This window comes from Carassius gibelio, chromosome B22 (genome assembly GCF_023724105.1).
Source record: "Carassius gibelio isolate Cgi1373 ecotype wild population from Czech Republic chromosome B22, carGib1.2-hapl.c, whole genome shotgun sequence".
NCBI lineage: Eukaryota > Metazoa > Chordata > Actinopteri > Cypriniformes > Cyprinidae > Carassius > Carassius gibelio.
Genome location: NC_068417.1, coordinates 363334 through 391275, shown reverse-complemented (window position 1 = coordinate 391275; position 27942 = coordinate 363334). Strand labels below are relative to the sequence as shown.

The following is a 27942-nucleotide window of genomic DNA, read 5'->3' as shown; positions in this document are numbered from 1 at the left end:
ACATCAGGATTCAGAAACCAGTTCAGGATCAAATGAGTCACTCATGGACTTTTATTACATTTGATGAGCAGTTTACAATAGAAATATTAAAACACACATAATACTGTTTATTAAAGATTCAGAACAGTATGAGTCTGATCTAGATTCATAACTTCTGTATGATGATGAAAAACTAATAAAAAAGGAATAGAAATGTAATGATGTGAGATTTGATGAGCAGTTTACAATAGAAATATTAAAACACACATAATACTGTTTATTAAAGATTCAGAACAGTATGAGTCTGATCTAGATTCATAACTTCTGTATGACGATGAAAAACTAATAAAAAAGGAATAGAAATGTAATGATGTGAGATTTGATGAGCAGTTTACAATAGAAATATTAAAACACACATAATACTGTTTATTAAAGATTCAGAACAGTATGAGTCTGATCTAGATTCATAACTTCTGTATGACGATGAAAAACTAATAAAAAAGGAATAGAAATGTAATGATGTGAGATTTGATGAGCAGTTTACAATAAAAATATTAAAGCACATATAATACTGTTTATTAAAGATTCAGAACAGTATGAGTCTGATCTAGATTTATAACTAATGTAAGACAATAAAACACAAATTAAAATGAATAGAAATGTAATGATGTGAGATTTGATGAGCAGTTTACAATAGAAATATTAAAGCACACACATTACTCTGTTTATTAAAGATTCAGAACAGTATAAGTCTGACCTAGATTCATAACTTCTGTATGACGATGAAAAACGAATAAAAAATTAATAGAAATGTAATGATGTGAGATTTGATGAGTTTGTGTGCATGTGAACATCAGAAAGAGTCTCTCTATCATTTAATATCACACAGAGACACTGAGGAATCAGAATAATAAAGTCTAAATCCAGCATAGAGGGGTTCAGTGAATGTGGTGTTGAGTGTGTGTAAGTGTGTGAGTGTGTGTGTGTCAGAGACGCTGTAGAAGGACAGAGAGCCGGCCGTCACGTCCACATACAATCCTGCTCTATTAGAGGATGAAGGGACAGCAGACAGAACAGTTATGATCTCATCGTGACGGACAGAGAATCTGTTATCAGAGCAGAACAGACTCCAGGATTTATCATTCAATCCAAACATACGGTCTCTCTCTCCTCCTTTCCTGTTGATTCCTTTATAGGACACTGATATAGCAGCTCGTCTGCTCCATTCAGTCTCCCAGTAACAGCGTCCAGTCAGACTCTCAACACTCAGAACCTGAGGATGAACACGATCAAATCTCTCTGAATGATCAGGATACGGCTGATGATCTTTCACTAATGTGATCTTCTTGTTCTCATCAGACAGAACAAGTCGAGTGTGTGCTGTGTTTGGATCCAGTGTGAGATCACAGGCATCTGAACACAAGAAGAGAGAAACATCAAGAACAACACAACACTGAAGATGTCTTTGACTAGAGCTGTGTCTGAAACCGCTCCCTATACACTATATAGTGCACTAGATGTTCTGTAGGCAGAATAGGGATTAGTGAAGGAGTGATTAATTTGAACATGACAACATAATATCGTGCTCTACAATATTTCTCTGAATAAATCTCTGACAGACTATCAGCCAGTCACTGTGTGCATAGTTAATGAGCATGCTGACATCATCCCTAGCCCCGCCCCCTTCCTCTGAGCTCAAGACTTCTCTCTGTTCCTCAGTAAAAGTTTGTCTTAGCTGCTATTTAGGAGAACTCTTAGTGCTAAGATCAAATGTTTTGTGAACACGGGCCCTGCTCAAAGATTTATAATATCTGAAACAAGTCTCTTCTGCTCAACAAGTAATAGTAATATTGAGAAATATTATTCTGATTTAATAAACTGTTTTCTGTGTGAATCTGTGTTAAAGTGTAATGTATTTCTGTGATGCTCCGCTGTATTTTCAGCATCATTCCTGCAGTCTTCAGTGTCACATGATCTTCAGAAATCAGAATAATATCATGATTTACTGCTATGATTTTTGAAGCTCAATCATTAATGTTGGTTTTTATCAATATTGAACTTTTTTTCTGCTTCATATTTTTGTGGAAATGATGCATTTTATTTTCCAGGATTCTTTGTTGAACAGAAACTTCATAAGAATAGCATTTATTTTAGATTAAATCTTCTGTAACATTATAAATGTTTTTTACGGTCACTTTTGGTTTTGGTGAATAAAAGTATTATTATTATTAATGTTATGAACAACATTCACACTGATTCAGTGTGTGTGTGTGTGTGTGTGTGTGTGTGTGTGTGTATGTGGGCATGTTTTTGTATCATATCAGGACACAACTCTGTATAATGACATGGGTATGACACAGGTATTACAAGGAGAGGGTGACTTATGAGGACATAACCCATGTCCCCATTTTTCAAAACACTTATAAATCATACAGAATGAGTTTTTTTGAGAAAGTAAAAATGCAGAAAGTTTCCTGTGAGGGTTAGGGTTAGGTGTAGGGTTGGTGAAGGGCCATAGAATATACAGTTTCTACATTATAAAACACCTATGGGATGAACACACTTTTCACAAAAACAAATGTGTGTGTGTGTGTGTGTAGACCTACACTTTCGTAGTCCCGTTCTCATCCTGATCTCTCCTCCATGATCCACACTATAAACACACAAACACAGGTTCATAAGTTCACACTCATATAATCAGTATTAATTTGTGTGTGTGTGTGTGTGTGTGTGTGTGTGTGTGTGTGTCTGTGAGTGTGTGTATTTGTGTGTAGACCTATCAAAATCAGTAAAAAAAAAAATCTAACTCTTCGCTTCTGAGTTTCTAACAAAGGGAATGGAGGAGGAGCACAGGCTTGAGCCGCTGGTGGAGGCAGCCTCACGCCAGCATCTGTTGCAGGAGCTGCAGGACACGGAAAGATGTAGAGAGAGATGGAGGAAAAGACTGAACAGAGGAGGGAGGAGAAAGAGGTTTTGCAGTGGAGGAATCTGGAGCACGGCTCTGGCTCCCTGATGGCTCTAATGACTGTTTTGGAAGGTTAGCTGGCTTTAAGAATAAAGCTGTGCTTTGGTTATTAACTGGGAAAACTGTACATGTGCATTAATCAGCGCTCGTCTCAGCCCCAAAATGTCCACTTTCTGATTGAGGGAATGATTGCTGTGGCTGAGACAAAAGAGGATGCTGGTAAGTGAAAAGGATGTCTTTCTGGCAGGGCAAGCAAATTCATCATGATAAAAGCTCTGGTCTCATCGACTGGACCTGGTGGGGAAGGAGTAGCTTTGGGGCCAGTGGGTTGTGATGGGGATCCAAACTCATCATCAGAAGGGAAATGATGGATTTAGGATATAGTAGCGACTGGGGTGAAAGCTGTCATGGGACGGAGTTCAGTTGGCTGTATTTATATTTGAATTAATTATAAGAACAAGCTCCACTTTAGCTAAACGCGTTGATTAATCTGAAAAAGCTCCTCCCAAATGTTGTTAATGAAACATAATTTAATGTAGATCAGCATCATTCACACACATGTTCAGTATGTCAGTATTAGTGTTTGACATACTTGAGTATCTGCAGTTTATAGTTTGGATCCTGCAGTTTGTGTTTGAGCAGCTTGACTCCTGATTCTCCTGGGTGATTGTAGCTCAGATCCAGCTCTCTCAGGTGTGAGGGGTTTGAACTCAGAGCTGAAGACAAATAACCACAGCCTTCCTCTGTGACCATACAGCCAGACAACCTACAGACACACACACACAGAGACACAGACAGATCATCTACAGACACAGACACAGATCATCTACAGACACAGACACACACTGTGATCAGTTGACTGTAAATGATCTCTTCTATGTTCTTAATACCTCAGTATCTGCAGACACACACACACACACACACACACACACTTATCTGTTCTTCATACCTCAGTATCTGCAGCTGACAGTTTGGACTCTTCAGTCCATCAGAAATAATCTTTACACCAGAGTCCTGCAGGTCATTGTTCCTCAGATCCAGCTCTCTCAGGACATAGTTTGAGGATTGTAGAGCTGAAGACAAACTCTCACAACACTGAGCAGTGAGATTACAGCCAGCAAGACTGAAAGAGACAAGAACACACACCAACAGTCAGATCATCTACAGACACACACACAGTCAGATCATCTACACACACACACACACACACACACGTCTGGTCCTTGTGGGGACTCTCCATAGGTGTAATGGTTTTTATACTGTACAGACCGTATATTCTATCGCCCTACACCAACCCTACCCCTAAACCTAACCCTCACAGGAAACTTTCTGAATTTTTAGATTTTCAAGAAACTTCATTCTGTGTCATTTATTAGCTTGTTTACCCGTGGGCACCTCAATTTAGGTCCCCACCGTGACACGAGTCCCCATGAGTCTGTGTGTATTCAGGTTTAAGTCCCCACCAGAATAGAAAAACAACACACACACACACACACACACACTCAGATCATCTACACTCACACACACACACACACACACACACACACACACACACACACACACACACATACTGATCAGTTGACTGTAAATGATCTCTTCTATGCTCTTAATACCTCAGTATCTGCAGACACATGCACACACACACACACACACACACACACACTGTGATCAGTTGACTGTAAATGATCTCTTCTATGTTCTTAATACCTCAGTATCTGCAGACAGACACACACACACACACACACACACACACACACACACACGTTGTGATCAGTTGACTGTAAATGATCTCTTCTATGTTCTTAATACCTCAGTATCTGCAGACACACACACACACACACACACACACACACACACACACTTATATGTTCTTAATACCTCAGTTTCTGCAGCTGACAGTTCTGACTCTTCAGTCCATCAGAAATAAACTTTACACCAGAGTCCTGCAGGTCATTGTTCCTCAGATCCAGCTCTCTCAGGACACAGTTTGAGGATTGTAGAGCTGATGACAAACTCTCACAACACTGAGCAGTGAGTTTACAGCCAGAAAATCTAGAAGAGATTAAATACAATTAAAGAAATAACAAAACAAAGACATTTACAGAGTGTTGTCAGTTTTCTGTCCTCAGGGAACGGAGGATGACATAATCTGAACACTGAATCACAATATGATGTTTTATAATCTTTCAGATTGATTCATATCTGAGATCAGATGAGCTCCTGACTGATTATTCAACTCATGAATATTTAACATTTTGCTAAATGTAGCAATGTTTTCTGGAGGTATAAAAAAATACGGTATAAGTTAAGTTTTGAGAGACTCTCCAGACAGTTGAGCAGATTTTTTCCTGTATTAAATCCTTCCTGCTGTATTGTTAATGTGATCAATATTTGTAGTTTCTCTTTATTTGCTGCTTCAGCTGCTTTAGTTTGAGTCAGTGGTGTTCACAGGAACAGTAACTTGCTTTGCTTTATTAACTTTATTAACTTTAATCAAGCTCACAGTCATTCAAGATCAAACGAGACGTGTTGAATAAATGCTTGATGTAGTTTAACTTCACAGTAAGAGACAGAGATGAATTCACTGAGTCACGTATGTGGAAATCAATCCTTTAAAATTAGCTTCATGAAATAAAAGAGTCCTGAATGAGAGCATGATGGAATAAAACAGATGAATTTAATTCTCTGTCAGCTGCTGAAGCTCTTTTAAATGATTGATTAAGAGTCCTGAAATTATATTAACATTTAGTATTTATTTGACTATTAATCATCATCTATGAACTTACAGCTCTGTGGAAATTAATTTATTATGTCTGTGAGTGACTGCATTTATGTTTAAAGTATAGGTTTTGCATTAATGCATAGAAATTAATAGAGCAAAATACAGATTATTACACACAATAAACGTGTTTAAAAACATGGGCTGCAATGAGGCACTGATGAGATGTGTGTCCTTTACTGCAGATTCACTATTCACTATAAAAGACTAAAAATAGTTTTCCCATTATGTGTTTTTACAGGAAAGTGTGTGCTTGAATCTTCACTGAAAGTTTGATGAAACTCTCTCTTACTGTTTAAAGGAGAAGTCAGAAATATCCTCTAAACATGTTTCCTGCCATAAACTGTGATCATAATATATGTGCTGCAAGTCTGGAGTGTGTTTTATCATTCATACCACAATAGTGATTGTAAAACTGTATAATATATGTTATCTGGAAAAAGACAAAACTGTCTCTTCATTTTAAATGAAGCCCGTTTTCTTTATTTTTATAAAGATATAATATAATATAATATAATATATGTTCTTCATACCTCAGTATCTGCAGCTGACAGTTCGGAGTCTTCAGTCCATCAGAAATAAACTTTACACCAGAGTCCTGCAGGTCATTGTTCCTCAGATCCAGCTCTCTCAGGACACAGTTTGAGGATTGTAGAGATGATGACAAACTCTCACAACACTGAGCAGTGAGATTACAGCCAGCAAGACTGAAAGAGACAAGAACACACACACACACACCAACAGTCAGATCATCTACAGACACATTTCAATATTGTGATCAGTTGACTGTAAATGATCTCTTATATGTTCTTAATACCTCAGTATAGGATATAAACCCCTAAAGATAGAAACTTTATATCATCATACCATCTATTTATGTATATATGACATCACTGTACTATAAACACAGTTTTAGATCACTGCAGAAGAGTATTTGATGAATCAAGCTGCTAAAGGAGTGTTTTCTGCTTCCTCCTGATCATTTCTGAAGCAGAACAGCAGCGGAGAGCAATGAGGAGACGAGGAGAGAGATCACATGACATCAGCCAATCAAAACAGAGCGCATTCATCAGAAACCCAGCGTTTCTGACGCAAATATTCATCTTTTCAACATCCGTCACTGTTTGAGCAAAAACACCTCAACATTCTGAAATCAAGACACATTTACTGAAGAAGAAACATCACTTGAGATAGAAAGACCTGTTTTCTGAAGAAAAGATAAACATTCTGCTAATGGCAAGAATTATTTTTACAAAACTACAAAACTAAACTAAAACACACACAAAAAAAACTAAAAAACCTTTTCAGAAAACAAGATTTAAAATGTGAAATAATTTTGTTTCTCAAGTAAATTGATCTTGATTCAGGAAAGTTTAGATATTTGTTCTAGAAAACAAGCCAAAATCCTAAGAAAATCATTTTTTACAGTGAAGTAAACGGAGCACGTCTGAAGTTCTGTGTTTGTGATTCAGAACAAATTCAAGCAGCAGTAAATCTCCAGACTGTGTGCATGTGCCTATGTTTTACTGTACGCTACACAGCACCGCATCATATTTAGACTGTATTTCACTGTATTCTTGCCATAAGATCAAATAAAGCTGGTTTACTTCACATCGGATCATTAAAAGTGTCACGTGTTCAGTGCATGGGTTTCTGTGCTGAATGAATCAAGATGAAACATCAATCAATGTTTCAGAAACTGCAGAATTCACCCAAATCTAAAGGCATCAGTAATTACTGCAGATTAAATGTTATTATAGTTATGAATATTAGCAGTAGTTGATATCATGATTGTGTCTTGATTGAGAGTGAAATGTGTGAATGTCAGCTTTACTGATCAATGTGTGGAGCGTCTCTTTGCTGCAGCTGCTGCTGATTTAATGAACCAGTTTCTCATGTGACGGGGTTGTTTTTACCTTTTACTCTAATATCTACTGGATTAAAAACACATGTTGGGACTCCTTTAAGATTCTGGCCTGTTATTCAGGAGAAAATCTCTCATTCAGGAACATTTCTTTTAAAGGAGTCAGATTCATTATTAAATATGATCCTTTAGTTGATGATGAAACACTCACAGAGCTTTTCTGCACTTGATCACAGCTGGTATCAGTCTTCTTCTCCCCTCAGCTGATGTGTTGTATTTCATGAGGTTCAGTTCATCCAGTGTCTCCTCTGACATCTGAAGCATGTAGGAGATTGTTGAGCAGTGAGCAGCAGAGAGTTTCTTCTCTGAGTGTTTGTCTGATTTCACAAACTCCTGAATCTCTGTGGACAGAGTCTGATCTTTCACTTCCAGCAGACAGAGGAACAGATTGATCGACTGATCAGCTGAGAGAGGATGACAATCATCTTGATATGTGATCCTCTCTTTAATGTACTGTGTGGTTCTGCTGATGGTCTCTGAGCTGTTCTCTGTGTGTGTCAGTAGATCCTGTAAGAGTCTCTGATTGGACTCCAGTGAGACGCCCAGCAGGAACCGCAGGAACAGATCCAGACCTCCATTCTTACTCCTGAGAGCTTTATTTACTGCTGATCTTAGTAAATCATACAGAGAGTCTTTATTAAATCCGTAAGATCTTAATTCATGCAGTGGTTTCTTGTTCTTTGTTAAATAGCAGTAAAGCTGATAGAAAGCAGCGAGAAACTCCTGAACGCTCAGATGAATGAAGCTGTAAACTTTCTTCTGATTAATCACAGATTCCTGCTTCAAGATCTCAGTGCAAATCCCAGAATACACCGAGGCGTCAGTGACGTCTATGCTGCTCTCAATCAGGTCCTGCTCATAGAACATCACATTGCCCTTCATCAGCTGTTTGCAAGCCACTTCAGCAAGTTTCACAATCACTTCTCTGTTGGACGGCAGGAGTTTCTCTGGATCTCTCTCTTCATACTTCTGCTTCCTCATGTTGATCTGAATCAGCAGGAAGTGGATGTACATCTCAGTCAGAGTTTGAGGGATTTCTGCACTCAGATCTTCTTCCAGGAGCTTCTGAAGCACAGTGGATGAGATCCAGCAGAAGACGGGGATGTGGCACATGATGTGGAGGCTTCTTGCTCTTCTGATGTGTGAGATGATTCTGCTGGCTTGATGCTCATCACTGATTCTCTTCCTGAAATATTCCTCCTTCTGAGGCTCAGTGAATCCCTGAATCTCTGTCAGACGGTGGATGTATTCGGAGGGGATCTGATTGGCTGCTGCTGGTCTGGAGGTGATCCAGATGAGAGCAGAGGGAAGCAGCTCTCCTTTCATCAGCTTTGACATCAACACAGCCACTGATGAAGTCTCAGTCACATCACAAACTTTCTGAGCGTCTGAAAACATCAGTGTGATTCTGCTTTCATCCAGACCATCAAAGATGAACACAACTTTACACTCCTCATAAATCTGTGAGTCCAGATCTTGAAGTTCAGGATGAAAGTCCAGCAGAAGTCTGTGAAGACTGTACTGATGATCTCGGATCAAGTTCAGCTCTCGAAATGGAAGCACAAACATGAAATCTACATCCTGATTGGCTTTTCCCTCGGCCCAGTCCAGAATGAACTTCTGCACAGAGACGGTTTTTCCAATTCCAGCGATGCCTTTAGTAAGAACAGTCTTGATCTGCTCTTTCTCCTCAGATCCTGCTTCAGCGGAGGCTTTAAAGATGTGATTGCAGTAGATTGGAGTGTCTTGTGAGTGTTGTGTTCTGGCTGTTTTCTCCATCTGTAAAACCTCATGTTCTTCATTCACTGCTTCTCTCTCTCCCTCTATGATGTAGAGCTGTGTGTAGATGCTGTTCAGGAGGCTTTCATTCTTCTGGAGTTTCAGTCCCTCAAATAATCTCTCATACTTGTTCTTCATGCTGGTTTTGTGCTGCTCTTTGACTCTCTGTAGTTCATCATGCACTGCTTGAGGAGGATCCTGGGCTCGTATCTGATCGTCTCTGATTGGTAACAAACATAAAAACATCTTTGTGAATAAAACATGGAAGGAACAGCAACACATTTAAGAGAGAAGTGTCAGTTTAATATACCCCTGTTATCAGAGCTGGGTAGTAACGGATTACATGTAATCTGGATTACGTAATCAGATTCCAAAACTCAAGTACTTGTAATTAGAGTAAACTACTTTTTAAAATACTCGTAATCAGACTACAGTTACTTTTTTATGGATTACATAATTACATATTATTTAAACAATGTTAACAAGTCGTTCACAAATCATTGATTCTCCTAAGTTTCTTTTTTTTTACATTTATATTTTTTCCTAATAAACCTTCCACTTATATACGTTTGTGATTCTTCCGAGTTTTTCCGGCGGAGAGGGGGAGGGGTGTCAGAATCACGCTCAGGGGAACGCAGCCTTTAATCACTGGATGTTCAGACATCATTTAATTTTTTTTTAAAGACATGGCAAAATGTCACTTTTCAGTTTAAACTCTGCCTATGGATTAATTTGCTGCCGATGGAAATCTTTGACCTACCAAAGTTATTGCTGGGAATTTCATGTCGGGCATCACCGAAACTTTGAAGAGAATGATTCTGATTCTATTACTTTCAGTGTAAACGGTGACTAATAACAGATAATGTATGTTGACAGTATCAAGGTCGCGTCAGTTGAGGCTCGTGCAGTCTGTCTGACTCACGGAGAAATAAAAACTATAAGAACAGCACACACAAAGCAACAAACATTACGATACAAAAAATATAAATATTCTGTATAATATGTGCAACATCAAACGACCAGGATTGATGTTTTTCCGACTTTCAGCTCGATTGCAAATGTTATATTGACTTTATACATCAGTTAAATAAACAAGTTATATTAACTGACTTACATGTGCTTCATTTCAAACAAAAATAATTTTAAGCAAAGCCAAAGCATAAGATTGCTCGCGCATCTTCCCGAGCAACAGTCTTTTGCTACTAAATGATTCATTTTTGAATGAGTCAATGATTCAGTGAGCCATTTATAAAACGGTTACCTCCTTCATTTATTGAACAAATCAGCCGTTAGAATGAATTGGCTGAATCAATGATTCACTCATTAAGAAAGTGACTTGTCACCCCCTACTGGTGGTTTAATATCATATTTAAAAGTATCAATGGGTCTCATTCATGAAACACGAGAAGAACGATTTTTTCGGTTCTGGCGTAAATTTTCGGATTCATTTAAATGTTTGTATTGTCCAAATGTTAGTTGGTACGAAAGAAATCTACACCTGCTCCCAGCCACGCGTAAATAGTGTGTTTAACGTCTGAACGTTTTGCTCATTAATACGGCTGCATTTTAATTCACCTTAATCGGGTACATATTTACACAGCATTTTGAAAAAAATATGATATATATTAATTACATACAGTTTTTCTTTTAACTTTTATTATGAGAGCCAGTAATAGGATCTGTAATATGCTGCCAAGCTTCCTTTTTTTTAGGACCTGATACGCCACTAGTACGCTTGAAAATAAAATGTGGCGTTTTGAATGAACTTCTGATAATAAAACAATTTCTGCAGCTGAGAAATGTTTCTTTTTCAGTAGCTTTTGAGAAGACATGTTGAAATCCTTCGTTTGGTGTCATAATATGATGCCCATATATAGTTGTCAGTCGGATTTAATAGGCGGGATTTATGGTAATTGAGAGTGAGAGTGCACGCGCGTCCCATTTACGACTGATTGGAATTCATTAACACACACATTTCACTATCACATCTGACGTTTACGAAGTTTTTGTGAATCAGGAGAAGAGTTTTCGGCAAGGTCTCTTTACGTGCAAATCACTCACATATTTACTCGTATATTTACGAATGTTTCATGAATGAGACCCATTGCATTTTTCCAACATTTCATATTTTGTATGTCAAAAAAATAAAACATTAATCTAATAACATAATTTATTCATTTGGACAGATGGAGTTTGTTGATACTGATTTCATTTAAATAATAAGAACAACCTTAATGTATTATTATTCTAACGTAATGTATTGATCACATGTGAGAATTCAACGTATAGGCCTATGTCGACATCTACATTTAATCAGTTTAGGAAAATATTTTCTGTAGGTGCAAAGTCCTATGTTAACTTCACTGGAACAGGAAAAAAGCTTCTTACTCGTCACAGAAGGCAATCAAAAAAGTTTAATCCAAACACAAAATTACAAAACTATACTAAATCCTGATGGCTCCTGTAGCCTTTCCTATGGTTTCACCTGTTAAACCTTTAACTGCTGTTACCTTGAACGTTTAAACAAGAGTTATTTTTTAATGACAGACGAAAACGGTAAGAAAACTGTTTCTCCCTTATTTCCTATACACGAACAACTACCCAGTTCAATCTTCCGCCCCAGTGGGCGTAACCATTAAAGAAACAGAACAGAAATTAGCCTGTACATCAGAAAACATAGGAAACAGTACTGAAATATATATATAAATATATATAAAATAAATACAGGAAAAAACAGAACTACCTCAGAAAGAAAGATACAAATATGATATATTCAGTTTATGCTTGAAATCAACACTCCAAGAAACAATACCATACAAATTATTGAAACGTAAAATTGGCTCTTACACACCAGCCCCTAATTGTCTTTGTGTTCAACGAAACAATTAACAACCTATTTATACTAAAGAGCCAAACAAATTACATAAAAGAAAGATACCAAATAGTTTCAACTGAATCTCCAATTTTTTTTTTCTTCAATAAGATGTTAACCTGAATTTAGGTGATAAACCCATAACAGATAGGAGACTATAAATCTGCCTCTAAAAGTAAACAAAGCTTAGTAACAGGACGTAAAAGAATGTTTGTGCTTGTTTTCACTCGGGCCTGCCGCACAAGACCTTTGTTGTCTGTGAATGTTTGTAGCACACGTCCCATTACCCAAGAGTTTCGTGGTGCGGAATCATGAGCAACCAATACAACGTCCCCAGGCTTGAGATTTCGTACTAGGCTTTGCCACTTTTGTCTTTCTTGCAGGTCTGGTAAGTATTCTTTGATCCAGCGCTTCCAAAATATGTCAGCCATATACTGAACTTGGCGCCACCTACGTCTGGAATACAGGTCTGCTTTGTCAAAAACCCCAGGAGACATGGACGGCTTTACTTTCAACAGCAGCAAATGATTTGGAGTAAGGGCCTCCAAATCGTTTGGGTCATTGGACACCTTAGTGATGGGACGACTATTGATTATTGCTTCCACTTCACATAAGAGCGTTTGAAGACTTTCTTCATCAAGAGACTGCTGTTTTACAATGGAGTTGAGAATTTTTCTGACAGTCCGTATTTGACGTTCCCACACTCCTCCATGGTGGGATGCAGTTGGAGCATTAAAAATCCACTGTACACCTTTTGCAAGCATTGTGGTTTGAATCCTGTCATTATTTAAACTTTGTATGGCCTTTTGCAACTCCCTTTCTGCCCCAATGAAATTTGTCCCATTGTCAGACCTGATTGTTTTAACCTGACCCCTTCTAGAAACAAATCTCCTTAGTGCATGAATGCACGAGTCTGTATCCAAAGAGCTGGCGACCTCAATGTGAACAGCTCTTAACGTCAGGCAAGTAAAGATTACCCCATATCTTTTAATCAATGTCCTTCCTCTTTTGATTTCAAATGGGCCAAAATAATCAATGCCTACATTTGTGAATGGGGGTTCATCTGGCAAAAGCCTGTCACGGGGAAGGTCAGCCATGAATTGTTTGCCTGTAGTGCCGCGCTGGCGTTTACAAATTGTGCATTGAGATAGGATTTTTCTGATGGCCGTTTGTGCTTTTGGAATCCAGTATTTTTCCCGTAACTTTGACAACATGTGATTACGGCCGCTGTGACCCACATCTGCATGAATTGATCTTAAGATCAGATGTGAAACAGGATGGTCCTTTGCTAAAATAGCAGGATGCTTGGCCTCCTCAGGCATAGATGACCTGCTTAGTCTGCCACCTACTCTTAGAATTTTGTCTTGCAAAACTGGTGACAACTTGTAGAGAGCGCTGCTGTGTTTTACAGTTTTACCTTGCTGGAGGGCTTTGATTTCCTCTGGAAACATGATTGTTTGGCTGTAGCGAATGATCTCTTCCTCAGCTTTTTCAAGGTCACTTACAGTCAATGTAACTCCTGACAGCGAAGATTTGAAGTTTTGAAGTTCAGAATTCACTGCTAGATTGTCTCTTAGACTGTGGCACAGCTCATTTCTTTTTTCCATTAGTGTCTTCAGAGTCCTTTTAAACTTGAGGAACCATGCAATGGCTCTTTTCAAACGGTACCAATCGGAGTAGTGTGAAAAGAACTGAGAAGTATAGTCAGAATTGTCTGCACTCACTGCATTTACGCAGACTTCCTTAACTTCCAAATCATTAACAGATAACTTAAGGGTGTGACTAGGCATTTTTGGCCACTCTGATTCTGGCTTTGTCAGAAAGGATGGACCTGTGAGCCATGAATTTGCTTTAAGGAAAGCATCTACAGTAAGTCCTCTTGAGGCAATGTCGGCCGGGTTGGAAGAAGAATTCACATACCTCCATTGCGACGCCTTTGAGAGCTCTCTGATTGCAGTTACCCTGTTGGCCACAAATGTACGGAACCGTGTGCTTTCGTTGTTGAGATATTTCAGGACTGAAGTACTGTCTGTCCAAAATACAGATTCCTGAAGAATCAAGTCCAATTCAGATTTCAGCATATTGTCCATTCTAGCAGCCATTGTAGCTGCAGTAAGCTCAAGACGTGGCACGGTAACTGTTTTTACTGGAGCAACCCTTGCTTTACCCATAACAAATGCACAATGTTGGTTACCTCTGTGATTCTCCATGAGCAAGTATGACACTGTCCCAAAACCCAGCTCACTGGCATCTGCAAAATGATGCAGCTGCGCTGAGGTGATTTCACCAAAGTTAAGTGGCTTCATGCATCTTTCAACCTGAAAGTCATTCAAGTTCTGAAGACTAGCCAGCAACAGATTCCACTGATGTCTGAGAGTTTCTGGAATCTTGTCATCCCAGTCATGTTTTGTTCTACAAACCTCCTGCAGTATTTGCTTTGCAGGAAGAATAACTGGAGAAAGTATTCCAAGGGGATCATAAATGGAGCTGACCATGGACAATATACCTCTCCTTGTAAGAGGCTTTTCCTGTAGAGTTACTTTGAACTGCAAAGTGTCTGTCTCAACACACCACTGAACCCCTAGAGCTCTTTCCAATGGTAACTTGTCTTTCTCCAGGTCCAAATCCTTCACTGTCTTAGCTTTGCTCTCCTCACTTATGGATGCAAGTACAGTGCGACTGTTGGACATCCACTTGGTCAAATTAAATCCTCCTGATGCACACATCTCCCTTAAGTCATGCATTAGAGCAATACCCTGCTGTTCAGTAGCCACAGACGTCAAACAATCATCCACATAGAAATTCCTAAGGACTGTCTGAATTACCTCTGATCTATGCTGTGCACTGTTGTCCTTTGCACACCTTTGTAAAGCGTAGATTGCACAACTTGGGGAGGATGTAGCACCAAATAAGTGGACACTCATTCTGTATTCCTCAACTTCCTGTGCAGTGTCCCCTTTAGGCCACCAAAGGAATCTTAACAGATCTTTATCTTTAGCAGGAACTCTGACCTGATGAAACATCCCTTCTACGTCTGCTGCAAGGGCAATCGGCTTATGTCTGAATCTCACCAGAACACCAATAAGAGAATTATTCAAGTTGGGTCCTTGCAACAGTTGCGAGTTGAGTGATTTTCTTTGGTAGGTAGCTGCGCAGTCAAACACCACTCGAAGTTTGTGTTTTTGTGGGTGATACACCCCGTGGTGTGGGATGTACCAGATTCTGCCAAGGGTTCCTTCAATTTCACTTGCAGGGATTTTCTCAGCATGACCTTTGAGTAGCATGTCCTCCATGAAACTACAATAGTCCATGTAGAAAGCTGAATTTCTTTCGAATTTTCTTTTTAGAAATTGTGAACGCAGAGAAGCTACAACATAGTTGTCGGGAAACATCACATCCTTTTTTTTCAAAGGAAGGTCAATGCAGTAATGCCCATCTACAAGCTCTATGGACTGTGATACAGACTTCATAAACTGTCTATCCTCAATGGACATTTCCAAATTTTCAGCTTGTTCACATTCAGGAAAATCATACCTCATTTGCTGTTGGATTAGGTTCTCCAAAGTTACCACTGAAATCCTGTTTGCCATCACCTGTGTCCATCCTGTGTTTCTGTTAGTTTGGATGTTCTCTCTCTCCAAAGCTCTTGTTTCTGTAATAACGCATTAGCTCGTGCCAACAGCTCTGCCCTTTCAGTTTCAATTTTCAGTCTAGAAGAAGCTGTAGATGAAACACCTGAAGCCACCTGACTACGAGATTTTTTTGGAAAGAGAGGCAGTTGTGAAGAAGAGATAACCATTGAGGCACTGTCATTACATTCAACCTCTGCATCACATTGCTCTGCCTCCTTGGATTGGAGTTTTACTTTTTCAACCCAGTCTTTAACCTTGTCTACAAAGTGCTTAACTGCTTGAGACTTCGGTTCGAACCAATGTAACTGATCTAAATATGCCTCATCATCTGACATAAATTCTCTGGTTGCATAATTAATGTCTTGGAATGCAGCAAAGGACTGTGCAAACTCACCATTTATACAATCATACACAGTGTCAACATTACCAGAGTCCTCAAGCAAAGCTTCAATTTCTCTCATTTGCCTTGTTAAATGTCCCAGCTTGGCTCTTCTAGTTCCCAACAAGTGATGAAGCCGTTCCTCTTGTGCTTTAACAGTCATCTTCGGCACTCTTTTAGAGGCCGCGTTCAATTCCTCTGTTTCCATAGTAATCAATGTTCGTGTTCAAAGCGCGCATTGCGTTCATCACGAAAGCAGATGAGATCGCCCTCTTGCGATGCTGTGTGGGAACGCAAACATGGCGGGACCATGACGCAGCAAAGTTCAGCAATATTCAAAGTCCAATAATATCCCCAAAACGTCTGAAAAAGTTGTGAAAGCTCACTAAAGTCCGATCAGCAAAATCCGTAGTGTATGTAATCCAAATGGCATCGGAGAATCTCAGCCGAGAATCCCGCGAAAGTCCGTTAATATCCAAGTAACGTTATGGTCTTTGATGTTGCGTGAATCACTCGATAATCTTCTCGTTAAAAACAAAAATATTGCTCGCTTCAAACGAAAAAGAGAAGTTTTCTTACTTTAAATGTAGGTGCAAAGTCCTATGTTAACTTCACTGGAACAGGAAAAAAGCTTCTTACTCGTCACAGAAGGCAATCAAAAAAAGTTTAATCCAAACACAAAATTACAAAACTATACAAAATCCTGATGGCTCCTGTAGCCTTTCCTATGGTTTCACCTGTTAAACCTTTAACTGCTGTTACCTTGAACGTTTAAACAAGAGTTATTTTTTAATGACAGACGAAAACGGTAAGAAAACTGTTTCTCCCTTATTTCCTATACACGAACAACTACCCAGTTCAATCTTCCGCCCAAGTGGGCGTAACCATTAAAGAAACAGAACAGAAATTAGCCTGTACATCAGAAAACATAGGAAACAGTACTGAAATATATATATAAATATATATAAAATAAATACAGGAAAAAACAGAACTACCTCAGAAAGAAAGATACAAATATGATATATTCAGTTTATGCTTGAAATCAACACTCCAAGAAACAATACCATACAAATTATTGAAACGTAAAATTGGCTCTTACATTTTCCTTTATAAAGTTAAAGTGTAACAGCAATCAATTTAAGGCAAATATAAAAAAATATAGTGATTAAAGTAATACCTGATAGAGCACTGATGAGACCGTTTCAGAATAAATTACATTTGTGCCAAAAAACAAACAACATTTTTTTTCCTAGACAAGCATACTTTTTTACTCGGACAAGTGAATGACTGATTTACTTGTCCGAAGGACAAGCCCATGTAAAAGCTTAATGTGGAGCACTGTATTAGCAATGTTATTGCTGTGAGTTTCATCCTCTTTAATATAAATTTTTGTAATGTTGTTATTGTTTGTCTTTTCCTCGTTGTTACTTTGCACTTAAAATGGTTTGAGATGGATAGAAATGTCATCGCTGAGTGAGTTTAGTCTTTTTCAAAATTCACGTTCGCAATGTAGCTATTGTTTGATTTTTTTCATTGATACAGTCTTATTCACTTTTAGTGTTTTTCTTTTTTTTTAGATTAAATATTTTACCTAGTAGTGATATTGCTGTGAATTTCATGTTTTTCAATATTGGTTTTCAAAATGTATATTTATTATAAGTAAATATGCTTTAAAATCATAAGATGTGATTTTTTTCAGTGTTACTAGCAAACTCTAACAGCAAGGTAAATTAGTGTGTATTTTCTAAGTATTAACTGTCCATATATTGCACTTGACAAATAAGCTATTGTGGCTTTTTTGCTGAATATTTTATATATTTAAATATATTTTTAAAAAAGTACAAGATTAGGCTAACTGAATATATGTGATATCAAATAAGGGTTAGCACAAATGTAATCTAAATGTAATCCAAAAGTAATCAGATTACGTTACCAAAAATGTGTAATCTAAGAGATTATATTACTGATTACAATTTTTTTCATGTAATCTGTAATCAGTAATTGATTACAATTCATAAGTAATCTACCCAGCTCTGCCTGTTATATATAGCATATTTACATTAAAGTACAACACATTTTCTAGAATACAGGCTACATTTCATGAACCTCATATTTGCTACGCTAGTGGCTGTGGAATCAAAACTGAAATTGAGAATCGTAAAATGTTACTGGTATCTAACATGTTCAGTGTCAAATAATCTTATTTATTATTCTTATTTATTAAGTCAGTCTATTGTCTACAGGACAGTGTCTCACCTGGGGTCAGAGGTCACTGGTTCAGCACTGAGGTCAGGAGGATACTTCATGGATGCATCACTCTTCAGAGACACACAGCTGGGATCTGGAGATGAAGATCTCTTCCTCTTCCTCCTGGAGACTCTAAAATATAATTATTCATATACATCTTCACACAGTAATTAACACAACACAATTAGTTCAGATGATGTATGATGTTGTACGAGTCAGTCTCTTGTCTCCAGTACAGGACAGTGTTTCACCTGGGGTCAGAGGTCACTGGTTCAGCACTGAGGTCAGGAGGATACTTCATGGATGCATCACTCTTCAGAGACACACAGCTGGGATCTGGAGATGAAGATCTCTCACTGATCTCCATGATGAAGAACTGATTTGATGTCTGTCAATTAAAAACAAAACAAATAACAGAAACACTTTGACCACATCAGAGGAGGAACTCCGTGCTCATGTGCTTGTTGAAAATGAAGACGAAACAGAAAGCATGAATCTCTGTTCAGAGACGACAAATCTTCATGGTTTAGAAAGACGTGTTTTTATAGTATTAGACCAGAGTTAAATACATCACCATCACTTACTCCTAGTTTCTCTTTAGAAGTAATATTTGTACAGAGAACAGAGAACATTCTTAGTAATAATGGACTGAGAAATGGTGAGAATTAGGGATCGACCGATATGGATATTTTAGTACCGATGCCGATACCGATATTTCTCCATCAGCCTTAACCGATGACCGATACGGGCTGCCGATTTTCTTCAGCCGATATTTCGAGCCGATACTGCTTTTCTCAGTCAATTTACATCATAAAAATGACACGATTTACCAACTGTTACAAGTCTCAATTTAACTGTGCAAGGATAATAGGCTTTCATCAACATCTACAACACAGCCTTGATGATGCATTGCTTGCTGACATATTATAAGACAGATATAATCAGGTCACCACAAAATGTCCTGTCAACACATTTAAATAATTTAAGAAAACAACACACCTAAAAAAATAGAGATTGAAATAAAGTTCTTGATTTGTAATGTAAGACTGCCATGGTTTACATTTTTATACATGAAATAAAATAAATTTATGAATGAGACTGAATTAATTCTATAAATAAAGATGCCAATTAAACCTTTGTAATTTATATAGTACTAGACACAATTTAGAAATCCATAGGCCTACACTTTATTGGCTGAATAACTGGCGAAGATGACGCAGAGTCTGCAGGCCAGTCTGCAGGAAGAGATGGAGGCGGCAAGAGAAAAGGTGAAGGCAATGCTATTTGGGGAGCAATGCTGTTTTTGGTCAAACCTGATTTTGACAACTTCATTAAGTTTTGTTTTATAGAAAACTCTTTTTAAAAGATTTTCTTTTTGTATAAATTCTATCTTAATTTTGATCAATGTTTTACCAATCAATTGCCCGTATTTAATAAATAAGAAGCAAATATATAGCACACAACATAATGAAGCGCCGGCACGATCACTTGCATTGCATGTGAACTGGAGGATGCCGAAACTCAGCTTGTGCCTCACAGATTTGAGAAATATATGCTATATATTAGAGAAAGCTTGAAATGACAACTTTTAAATGAAAATATTCAAACCAAAATAAATAGGCATTTCTCTCTGGTGTTCATGGCGAGGCCGCATCATCAACTTCATCTTTGCAGCAATTCAGAAAACACCAGTTTAATACTAAACAATTAAAAGACTCCTTGCATATTTTGGAACCAGCAGGCCATTCTGGGTTGAGCGAGACCCCACGGAATGAGTGAATATTTTATATTTCTTCAGCACCAATTAAAAATGACTTAAGTACAATGCATGTTTTTATAAAATATGACATTTTTTCACAAAGATGCATTCTGTGTTCTCGTGTCCTTCTGAGTCCGTTCTTTACGATCTCTGAACTAGAGATGTTCCAATACCCTTTTTCTCTTCCCGATACCGATTCCGATACCTGGGCTCAGGGTATCGGCCGATACTGAGTACTGATCCGATACCTGGGTGTGTATCTTTAAATACAGCTGTATATACTACTAGCCCTGTGTAAATTGCTAGAATTATTTTATGGTGTGCTTCAGACTTATCCCCTGATAAAACATGAACAAATACATGGTGAACTACTGTATTTATTACAGTATTTCTATTATCTGACATGAATTTGACAGTAATATTATTTATTTTCTTAAGCAAAAAAGAACTTCAAATGCAGCCAAAAATCTAACACCGCAAACTAAAAAAGGTATTTTAGTTTTACAATATAATTGTATAAAAAACTGCAACAAATAAGTCTAGGAATATAAAAAAATTCTATATTAATCAGAAAATCTCTTTACAACAAAACAAGTAAAAAACAAGCAACCATCTAGGCATAATTATTATTGTTAATAGTGACGTATTATTACCACATAGAGTAGGGATGTGCAACAGTGATCGAGTACTCGACCGTGACAGCGATGATCGAAATTATTTTTTATTTTTTATTATTGGTTATGGCAGCACGTTGGGCGGCGCCCTGATCTCTGATTGGTTAGCTTCCCACTTGATGCCTCAAAAGACGTAAGAAGACAGATAATCATGGCCTCAAAGTCACGTAGTGATGGCTGGCTTCCCTTTGAGAAGAACGATGAAAATACAGTTCAGGGTTGTTAAAAAATGCAGTTGAATAAAGTAGCAAAAAAAAGAAAAAGTATCTTTGTGGGTTAAAATAAAATAAAATAAAAATGCACTGGATATATTTGTAGCCTAATTACATTAAACATTCATAGAGATGGCGAAATCAAAATTATTTGTTTGTCATAGTTTTTATCTATATTTTAAATATTATTCAATTATTTAGCAATAATCAGTGATTTCCATGCTGTTAAATAATATTTTGGTTGATCAGAATGGGCAAATTGAATACAAAATTGTAATTAAATATTAGAATACATAAAAAAAAACGATAGTGACAATAATTTACATTTTTCGTACTTCATGTTTGTAAAGTGCAATCCGAGTTACACTTTCGATCAAGTTCACATCTGCGAATATTTTTCAGATAAAAGTTGCAAGAGTTATTCTACATCTGATTAATTAACATGAACAATTATGCTGAAATTTGTTTCATGCTCACATAAGCAATGCCCGATAATGATATTGCTCTTAAATGTTTTATTTTTCTATTATTATTGTTATTATTGATGTTATAATAATGCAGCCGAGCTTTTTTCCCGTCATATTTGCGGGCATAATTCAATTCATATGGCTTCGAAAACGCGCAGGTTGTTCATGGAAAATAAAACTTAACTTAAAAATAAAACGTTATTACACTTAATATCGTAGATGAAAATATAGCACAAATCTGCCATACATTTGTAATGAGAACTTTATAGGAATCTATAGTAAAATCTGTCCTTGCCCATCTTTCAGCGCGTTGTCGCGCTCTCTCTCTCTCTCTCTCTCTCTCTCTCTCTCTCTCGGTCTAATGCATAACTTCATCCTTTTGTGCTGATACAAGTTGTAATGTTACGCCTGATATGTATCTCAGTTATCTGATTTATCATAGGATGTGTCATAGAATTAGCTTCCGTTTATTAGTAAACTCTTCACCTCAGGCAGATATTTCTTGCTCCTTTATTAATAAGATTGCTTGATCATAATCATAATCTAACCTGTCCTTATCATGTGTTCATGTTTTCATAGACAGATTTTCATGTCAGATTTTTATTTTAATTTTAAATTTTTTTAATTTTCATAACAATCTTCAGATTTCTTAATTATATACATTATGGCCATGCCCCGCCCCCAGCATTAAGCCCCACCCCCGATTAATAGATTAATCGTTTTTGAAACCTATCGATGATCTAAATGAGAAATTTCCCAAAATTCCCATCCCTAACATAGAGACGTAGCTAAGTCTACTGTAGGCAACAACAGTAGCTTAATATATTGTCAATTAACTCGCCATGAAGATCTTTGAGTGTCTGTGTTTATGATATGACCGTTTTCTCAAATGAAACTGTAAATTCTCATGAAGTGACGGTTTATGCGTTCGTGTCCTCATATAGTGACTGTTACAGCCCTGCCTATTTTTCTCTTATTTTGGTTAAGGTTGCAGGTTCCTCCTGGATGGGCGGGATTCCAGTGTTAATTATTGGCACCTGTGGCACCCTATTTAAGAGGCTCATGGAGCTGTGATCACTCTCTCTCATTTTTGGTTTGTTTGTTTGAAGAGTGGGTTGATATTTTGTGTTCACATTTGTTTTCCACAACTCCACAAACCCAATTTCTAACAGCTATTTGATTTGATTCATTGGTTATTCTTTAATACTTTGACCCTAGACATTATTTGATTAATTTGAAATAAATTTATAACTGTATTGAAACCTATTTTTGTCTAAGTGCCCTCTTTATGTTGTGACTTTGAGCCGGGTCGTAACATAAATTGGGGGCTCGTCCGGGATCAAATTCTTGTTTGAAGTTGGGGTTTTGTGACTTGTTTTTCAAGTTTTTTGAGAGTGGAGCATGGAAAAGGTTCATAGTTATTGGATTAATAGAGGACTCCGGTTAGGTAGAGTGGTCCAGCTGGGTTGCTAGTCAATCCTTCCAACGGAGCACTGTTTGTTTTGTTAGTTTGTTTTGTTAGTTTGTTATTTTTGAAGGTATCCCGGGTGGAGATTTAATCTCTGTTGGGGGTGCGCTATTCAGGGCCTGGTTTTTACCAGGTGACATGAAGTTCAGCGTTTAAAGTGGCCCCGAGCCTGGTAAGCCTTTGAAGATTAGAGAGGTTCGTTTTTTTGTTTGTGTAGTGTTTTACCGGAGTGGTTCTCTAGTATCCATGCCAATTGGTGTGGTACTTTGAATCAATGGCTAGTGTTGGGAACTTGTGAAATTTATTTTGTTTGTTTGCTTTTGAGAGAGCATTTTTTTTCATCCCCACTTTCTTCAAATTGGTAAGTAATTTTACACCAATAACAAACGTAGGGAGTCAATATACTAATTAACATGCAGTTTCGTGGTAGCTACCTCGTTGAATATTGTCAGCAGTTCAGGAGTGATTGCGTGACTTATGAATTAATCTCTTTTTGTAAGAGTATTATATTGTTAGCATGCTACTTGCGGAGAGGGTTTTGTTAAACCTTTGTATTCGTTCTCCATAGAGAAGATAAGGGGACTGATTCTGATTTGTTAATCTGATTTGTTGGTGTAGATTAAATTACCATTAAGTAACTTTGTGGAAATGGAGTTGTGTATAAGGTAAATTTTTTTTTGGTGGAGTATATTTAAAGGATATTGTTCTGATTCGTGTGAACTCCTAAAGTGGCTACTTGTTTGAAAACTTAGAGGTTTTTAGCAATGGCTTCCAATGTGGAAGAATTTCTAAAAGAACCTTCAGAGGAAGCACTTGAGAAGTGCACTAAAGAGCAGCTTTTGTTGGTTGCTGCTCATTATAATATAGAGCTCACTAAAAGTGATAAAAAACTTAAGGAGTCTATCTTAAAGAACTTGAGGGGCACTTTAGAGGAAGAAGGAGTTCTAGTTGCAAAGTTACATGTTCCAAGTAACGTTGACAGTGAAGTAAAGCTAAAAGAGATGGTGTTACGAGAAAAGGAGTTAGAATTGGAGGCAGTGAAGTGTCGCTTAGAACATGATAGAATAGCTTTGAAAGAAAAGGAGTTGCACAGAGAACTTGAGTTGAGGAAATTGGAGGGCCAGGAAAGGGAGCGTGAGCGTGCCTTTGTCCTTAAAAAAATGGAGTTAGAGTTGGCAGGTAGGACACCTGAGGGTCAGCCCCCTGTTTCACCTTTTGTAGTACCTTCAGAGTCTTCTCAAAGTGTAGGGCAAGCTTTTGATATTGGTAAGCATATTAAAATGGTTCCTCCATTCTCTGAAAAAGAGGTAGAGAAGTATTTCTCCCACTTCGAGAGAGTCGCTACTTCATTGAAGTGGCCAAAGGATGTTTGGACGTTGCTTTTACAATGTGTGCTTACAGGTAGGGCTCAAGAGGTTTATTCATCACTTAGTTTAGAACAGAGTGCTGTGTATGATACAGTTAAAACTTCTATTCTTCATGCTTACGAGCTAGTACCTGAAGCATATCGGCAACGTTTTCGAAATTACATCAAAAGTGATAGGCAGACGTTTGTGGAATTTGCGCGGGAAAAGGAGAACATGTTTGTTAGGTGGTGTGCTTCTAGGCAAGTGGAAACTAAAGACCAGCTTAGTGACTTGATTCTCTTAGAGGAGTTTAAAAATTGTGTCCCAGCAGTTCTGGCTACATATTTAAATGAACAAAAGATTTCCAAATTGTTTGATGCCGCTGTTATGGCTGATGAGTTCGCTTTAACCCATAAAGGGTTATATGGAAACCATAACCCAGTGGACAGACAGTTGCCAGCAGGCATTTGATAATGCCAAGGCCCTGTTGGTTAATGCCCCTATCTTGGCAGCGCCAAATTTTAAAAATGCTTTCAAACTGGCAGTAGATGCAAGTGAAAATGGGGCAGGGGCAGTTCTTTTGCAGGACGATGATCAAGGTATTGAACACCCAGTCTGCTTCTTTTCTAAAAAGTTTAATTCCCACCAAAGAAATTATTCTGTAATTGAGAAGGAAGCCTTGGCAATGATTTTAGCAGTTCAACATTTTGAGGTTTATTTGAGTAGTGGCAACCCAATTGAAGTGTTGACTGATCATAATCCACTAGTTTTTTTGCAGCGGAGTTGCAACTCTAACCAGCGGTTGATGAGATGGAGTCTCTTTTTGCAGTCTTTTCCTTTACAAATTCATCACATCAAAGGAAAGGAGAATGTTTTAGCCGATGCACTGTCTCGTGTATGACATTCTATACTCCTGTTTTTTTTTGTAAATGTTTTGACATATTTGTTTATTTTATTATTTGTTAAATTTATTGTGTTAAATACTTTAGGTTATTTAACATTTTGTTGATTGAGGTGTTACAGCCCTGCCTATTTTTCTCTTATTTTGGTTAAGGTTGCAGGTTCCTCCTGGATGGGCGGGATTCCAGTGTTAATTATTGGCACCTGTGGCACCCTATTTAAGAGGCTCATGGAGCTGTGATCACTCTCTCTCATTTTTGGTTTGTTTGTTTGAAGAGTGGGTTGATATTTTGTGTTCACATTTGTTTTCCACAACTCCACAAACCCAATTTCTAACAGCTATTTGATTTGATTCATTGGTTATTCTTTAATACTTTGACCCTAGACATTATTTGATTAATTTGAAATAAATTTATAACTGTATTGAAACCTATTTTTGTCTAAGTGCCCTCTTTATGTTGTGACTTTGAGCCGGGTCGTAACAGTGACACACGGCAGAGACTACAATACAGCGAGCTCCCGCGCATCTGCGCCCGTCACCCACAGAGATGTAGAATTTGCAGAAATAATATTTAAATAGTATTTAGCAGTTTAATATTCACAGACACTAGTATATATTCGGCTACAGTACGGAGCCCTGTGCTTAGACAAAACAAAAAAAACGTTTTGAAATGATTCACTAAAGACAGAAAAATCAGTTAGGCAGAACTTTCTGATCATATCTTCACCACAGAGGTAAAAATGAGCATTGTGAATCTATATTTATATTTATGATAATCATTTATATGTAATTTGTGTTTCAGGGCAGTTGGTGAAGACAGAGAGATGATGATAGGACAGTTCCTCCTGACCAGTCTCTGCTGTATATGGATGCCTGTCCACTAGCACTGGACATTTACAACATTTTGGAGCCAGGGACCCTTAGCAGATAAGATTTTCAAGGACACCCTATTATTGTGGGTTATAATGAACATAATATGATTGTTTTATTTATTCATTTATTTTTTTAAAATGATCCCCATTTCTTAAATAATACATTTATTTAATAATACAGCACAATATAGGGCTAAGTTGCACCAGGTCAGGAAAAAACACGTAAGTTGCATCGGTGTATAAAAAACATTTTACTATTAATTTCAGAAACATTTAAGTGCCCACTTTTATGTTTACGTTGTGCTTAATGTTTCTTTAAGTTTATTTACAAGTAAAAAGATAAATTGCATAGAAATAAACATGAGATTAAATAGAATGCAGCCTAAGAGTGTTTATTTTGTCCAGAAATCTGAACTCAATTTTAACCTCCTAGAGATATCCTATGGACATCGATATTGGACGTCCAAAAGACGTCGAAAAAAGACGTCATAAAAACTTTCATGCTGGCTCTTCAGGGGACGTCATTTCAACGTCCGACAAAGACGTCGAAAAGACGTAGTTTTGACATACTTTTGCTCAGTGGGATTGCTGCCAGTCATTTGATTTTTAGCCTTGCATGTACAGTGTTGATCTAAATGCAAACTAGGATCTAATTGAACATACAAGTGTGTATTTATACATGGTGCCAGGTACGACGGTGAAACAACATCGTGTTATCAACCTTGATTAACTTTTCAAAATCAACACCTCAGCGTTAATCCAAGGTCTGCAGAACGACCGTAATTCACCCGTGATGCAGGTAAGACGGTGAAACAGCGTCGAGAATTCAACGTTGATCCAATTTGCAAAATCGAAAGTTAACTCAACGTTGATTCAACCCTGGAACCTGACGTTGTTTCAACGTTTAATCAACGTTGAAATGCCAGCTGGGTTATACATCATTGTGATTTGGGCACATATCATACTTTAAATAGTATTTTAAGGTTGGATAAGTGTCGTGTTTGTTGGCAAAATTATGTTTTTTGTGCCACCCCAAGGTAACTACTGGCCCCTGCCTGGCCACCCCTCTGAAGCATTCCTGGCTCCGTCACTGGTGCCGTCGTCCGACTCTCTAACCATTAGGCCACGACTAACCCATATCATACCATATCATATATCATATCATGTCAAGAACAATCTCTTTGTTAAACCATGCTTTTTTAGTGTCTGACTCCAAGCAAAGCTTCACTGTAATCTTCATCCCAACACGGAAACATTTCGACTTCCTGATTGACTTTACATCCATTTTAAACTGCGTCACAACAACTCTCTCAAATATCCGTTAAAGTATGAAGAGTTTAACACGAGAGCGACATTCTACAATAACACATGATATTACAAGCAGAGAACTCAACTTACCGTCAACTCTGAGATCTGAAGAGAAGGATTTTAACTCTGCATTTTAACTCTTCAAAATGCGCGTTTACTCTCGAGGGTACGTTCGCGTTTACTTTCGGTTTCAACACTCTTCTTCTTCTGCTTCTTCCTCTTCTTCTTCTTCTTCTTTTATTATGAAGGCGGCTACAAACCCATTTAAAAGGGGAATTTACGCCTCCTACTGGACTGGGTGACGGATATTAATTACAACAAACCTTAAACAAACAAATGATACAATTATTCTCTACACTTCATTACGTGATTTTAAATC

General features: G+C 37.6%; 1 protein-coding gene across 5 annotated transcripts; it reads right to left on the bottom strand.

The window, feature by feature from the left end:
* Positions 1-21: 21 nt before the first annotated feature.
* Positions 22-27900, bottom strand: LOC127987566 (NACHT, LRR and PYD domains-containing protein 3-like). 5 transcript variants are annotated; one of them, XM_052589933.1, is made up of 10 exons: positions 27654-27897; positions 18808-18944; positions 18566-18688; positions 7799-9646; positions 6257-6430; positions 4823-4996; positions 3894-4067; positions 3537-3710; positions 2586-2632; positions 22-1392 (listed from the first exon to the last, which is right to left on the bottom strand). In XM_052589933.1, exons 2-10 carry the CDS (start codon positions 18921-18923, stop codon positions 851-853), a joined length of 3372 nt encoding a protein of 1123 aa, XP_052445893.1. In that variant the 5' UTR covers positions 18924-18944; positions 27654-27897; the 3' UTR covers positions 22-850. The 5 variants fall into 5 exon arrangements, with proteins under 5 accessions (XP_052445893.1, XP_052445896.1, XP_052445894.1 ...); XM_052589936.1 differs by lacking the exon at positions 3894-4067 and having other exon boundaries at positions 27654-27900; XM_052589934.1 differs by lacking the exon at positions 4823-4996 and having other exon boundaries at positions 27654-27896.
* Between the last annotated feature and the right edge of the window lie 42 nt (positions 27901-27942).

Excerpts from the sequence above, each read along its gene's own strand:
- LOC127987566 (XM_052589933.1), bottom strand. The coding sequence starts at position 18,923 with ATGGAGATCAGTGAGAGATCTTCATCTCCAGATCCCAGCTGTGTGTCT. Across the intron at positions 18,689-18,807 it reads CCAGTGACCTCTGACCCCAG|AGTCTCCAGGAGGAAGAGGA; the intron begins GTGAAACACTGT and ends ATTATATTTTAG. Across the intron at positions 1,393-2,585 it reads GAGAACGGGACTACGAAAGT|ATGCCTGTGATCTCACACTG; the intron begins GTAGGTCTACAC and ends TCTTGTGTTCAG.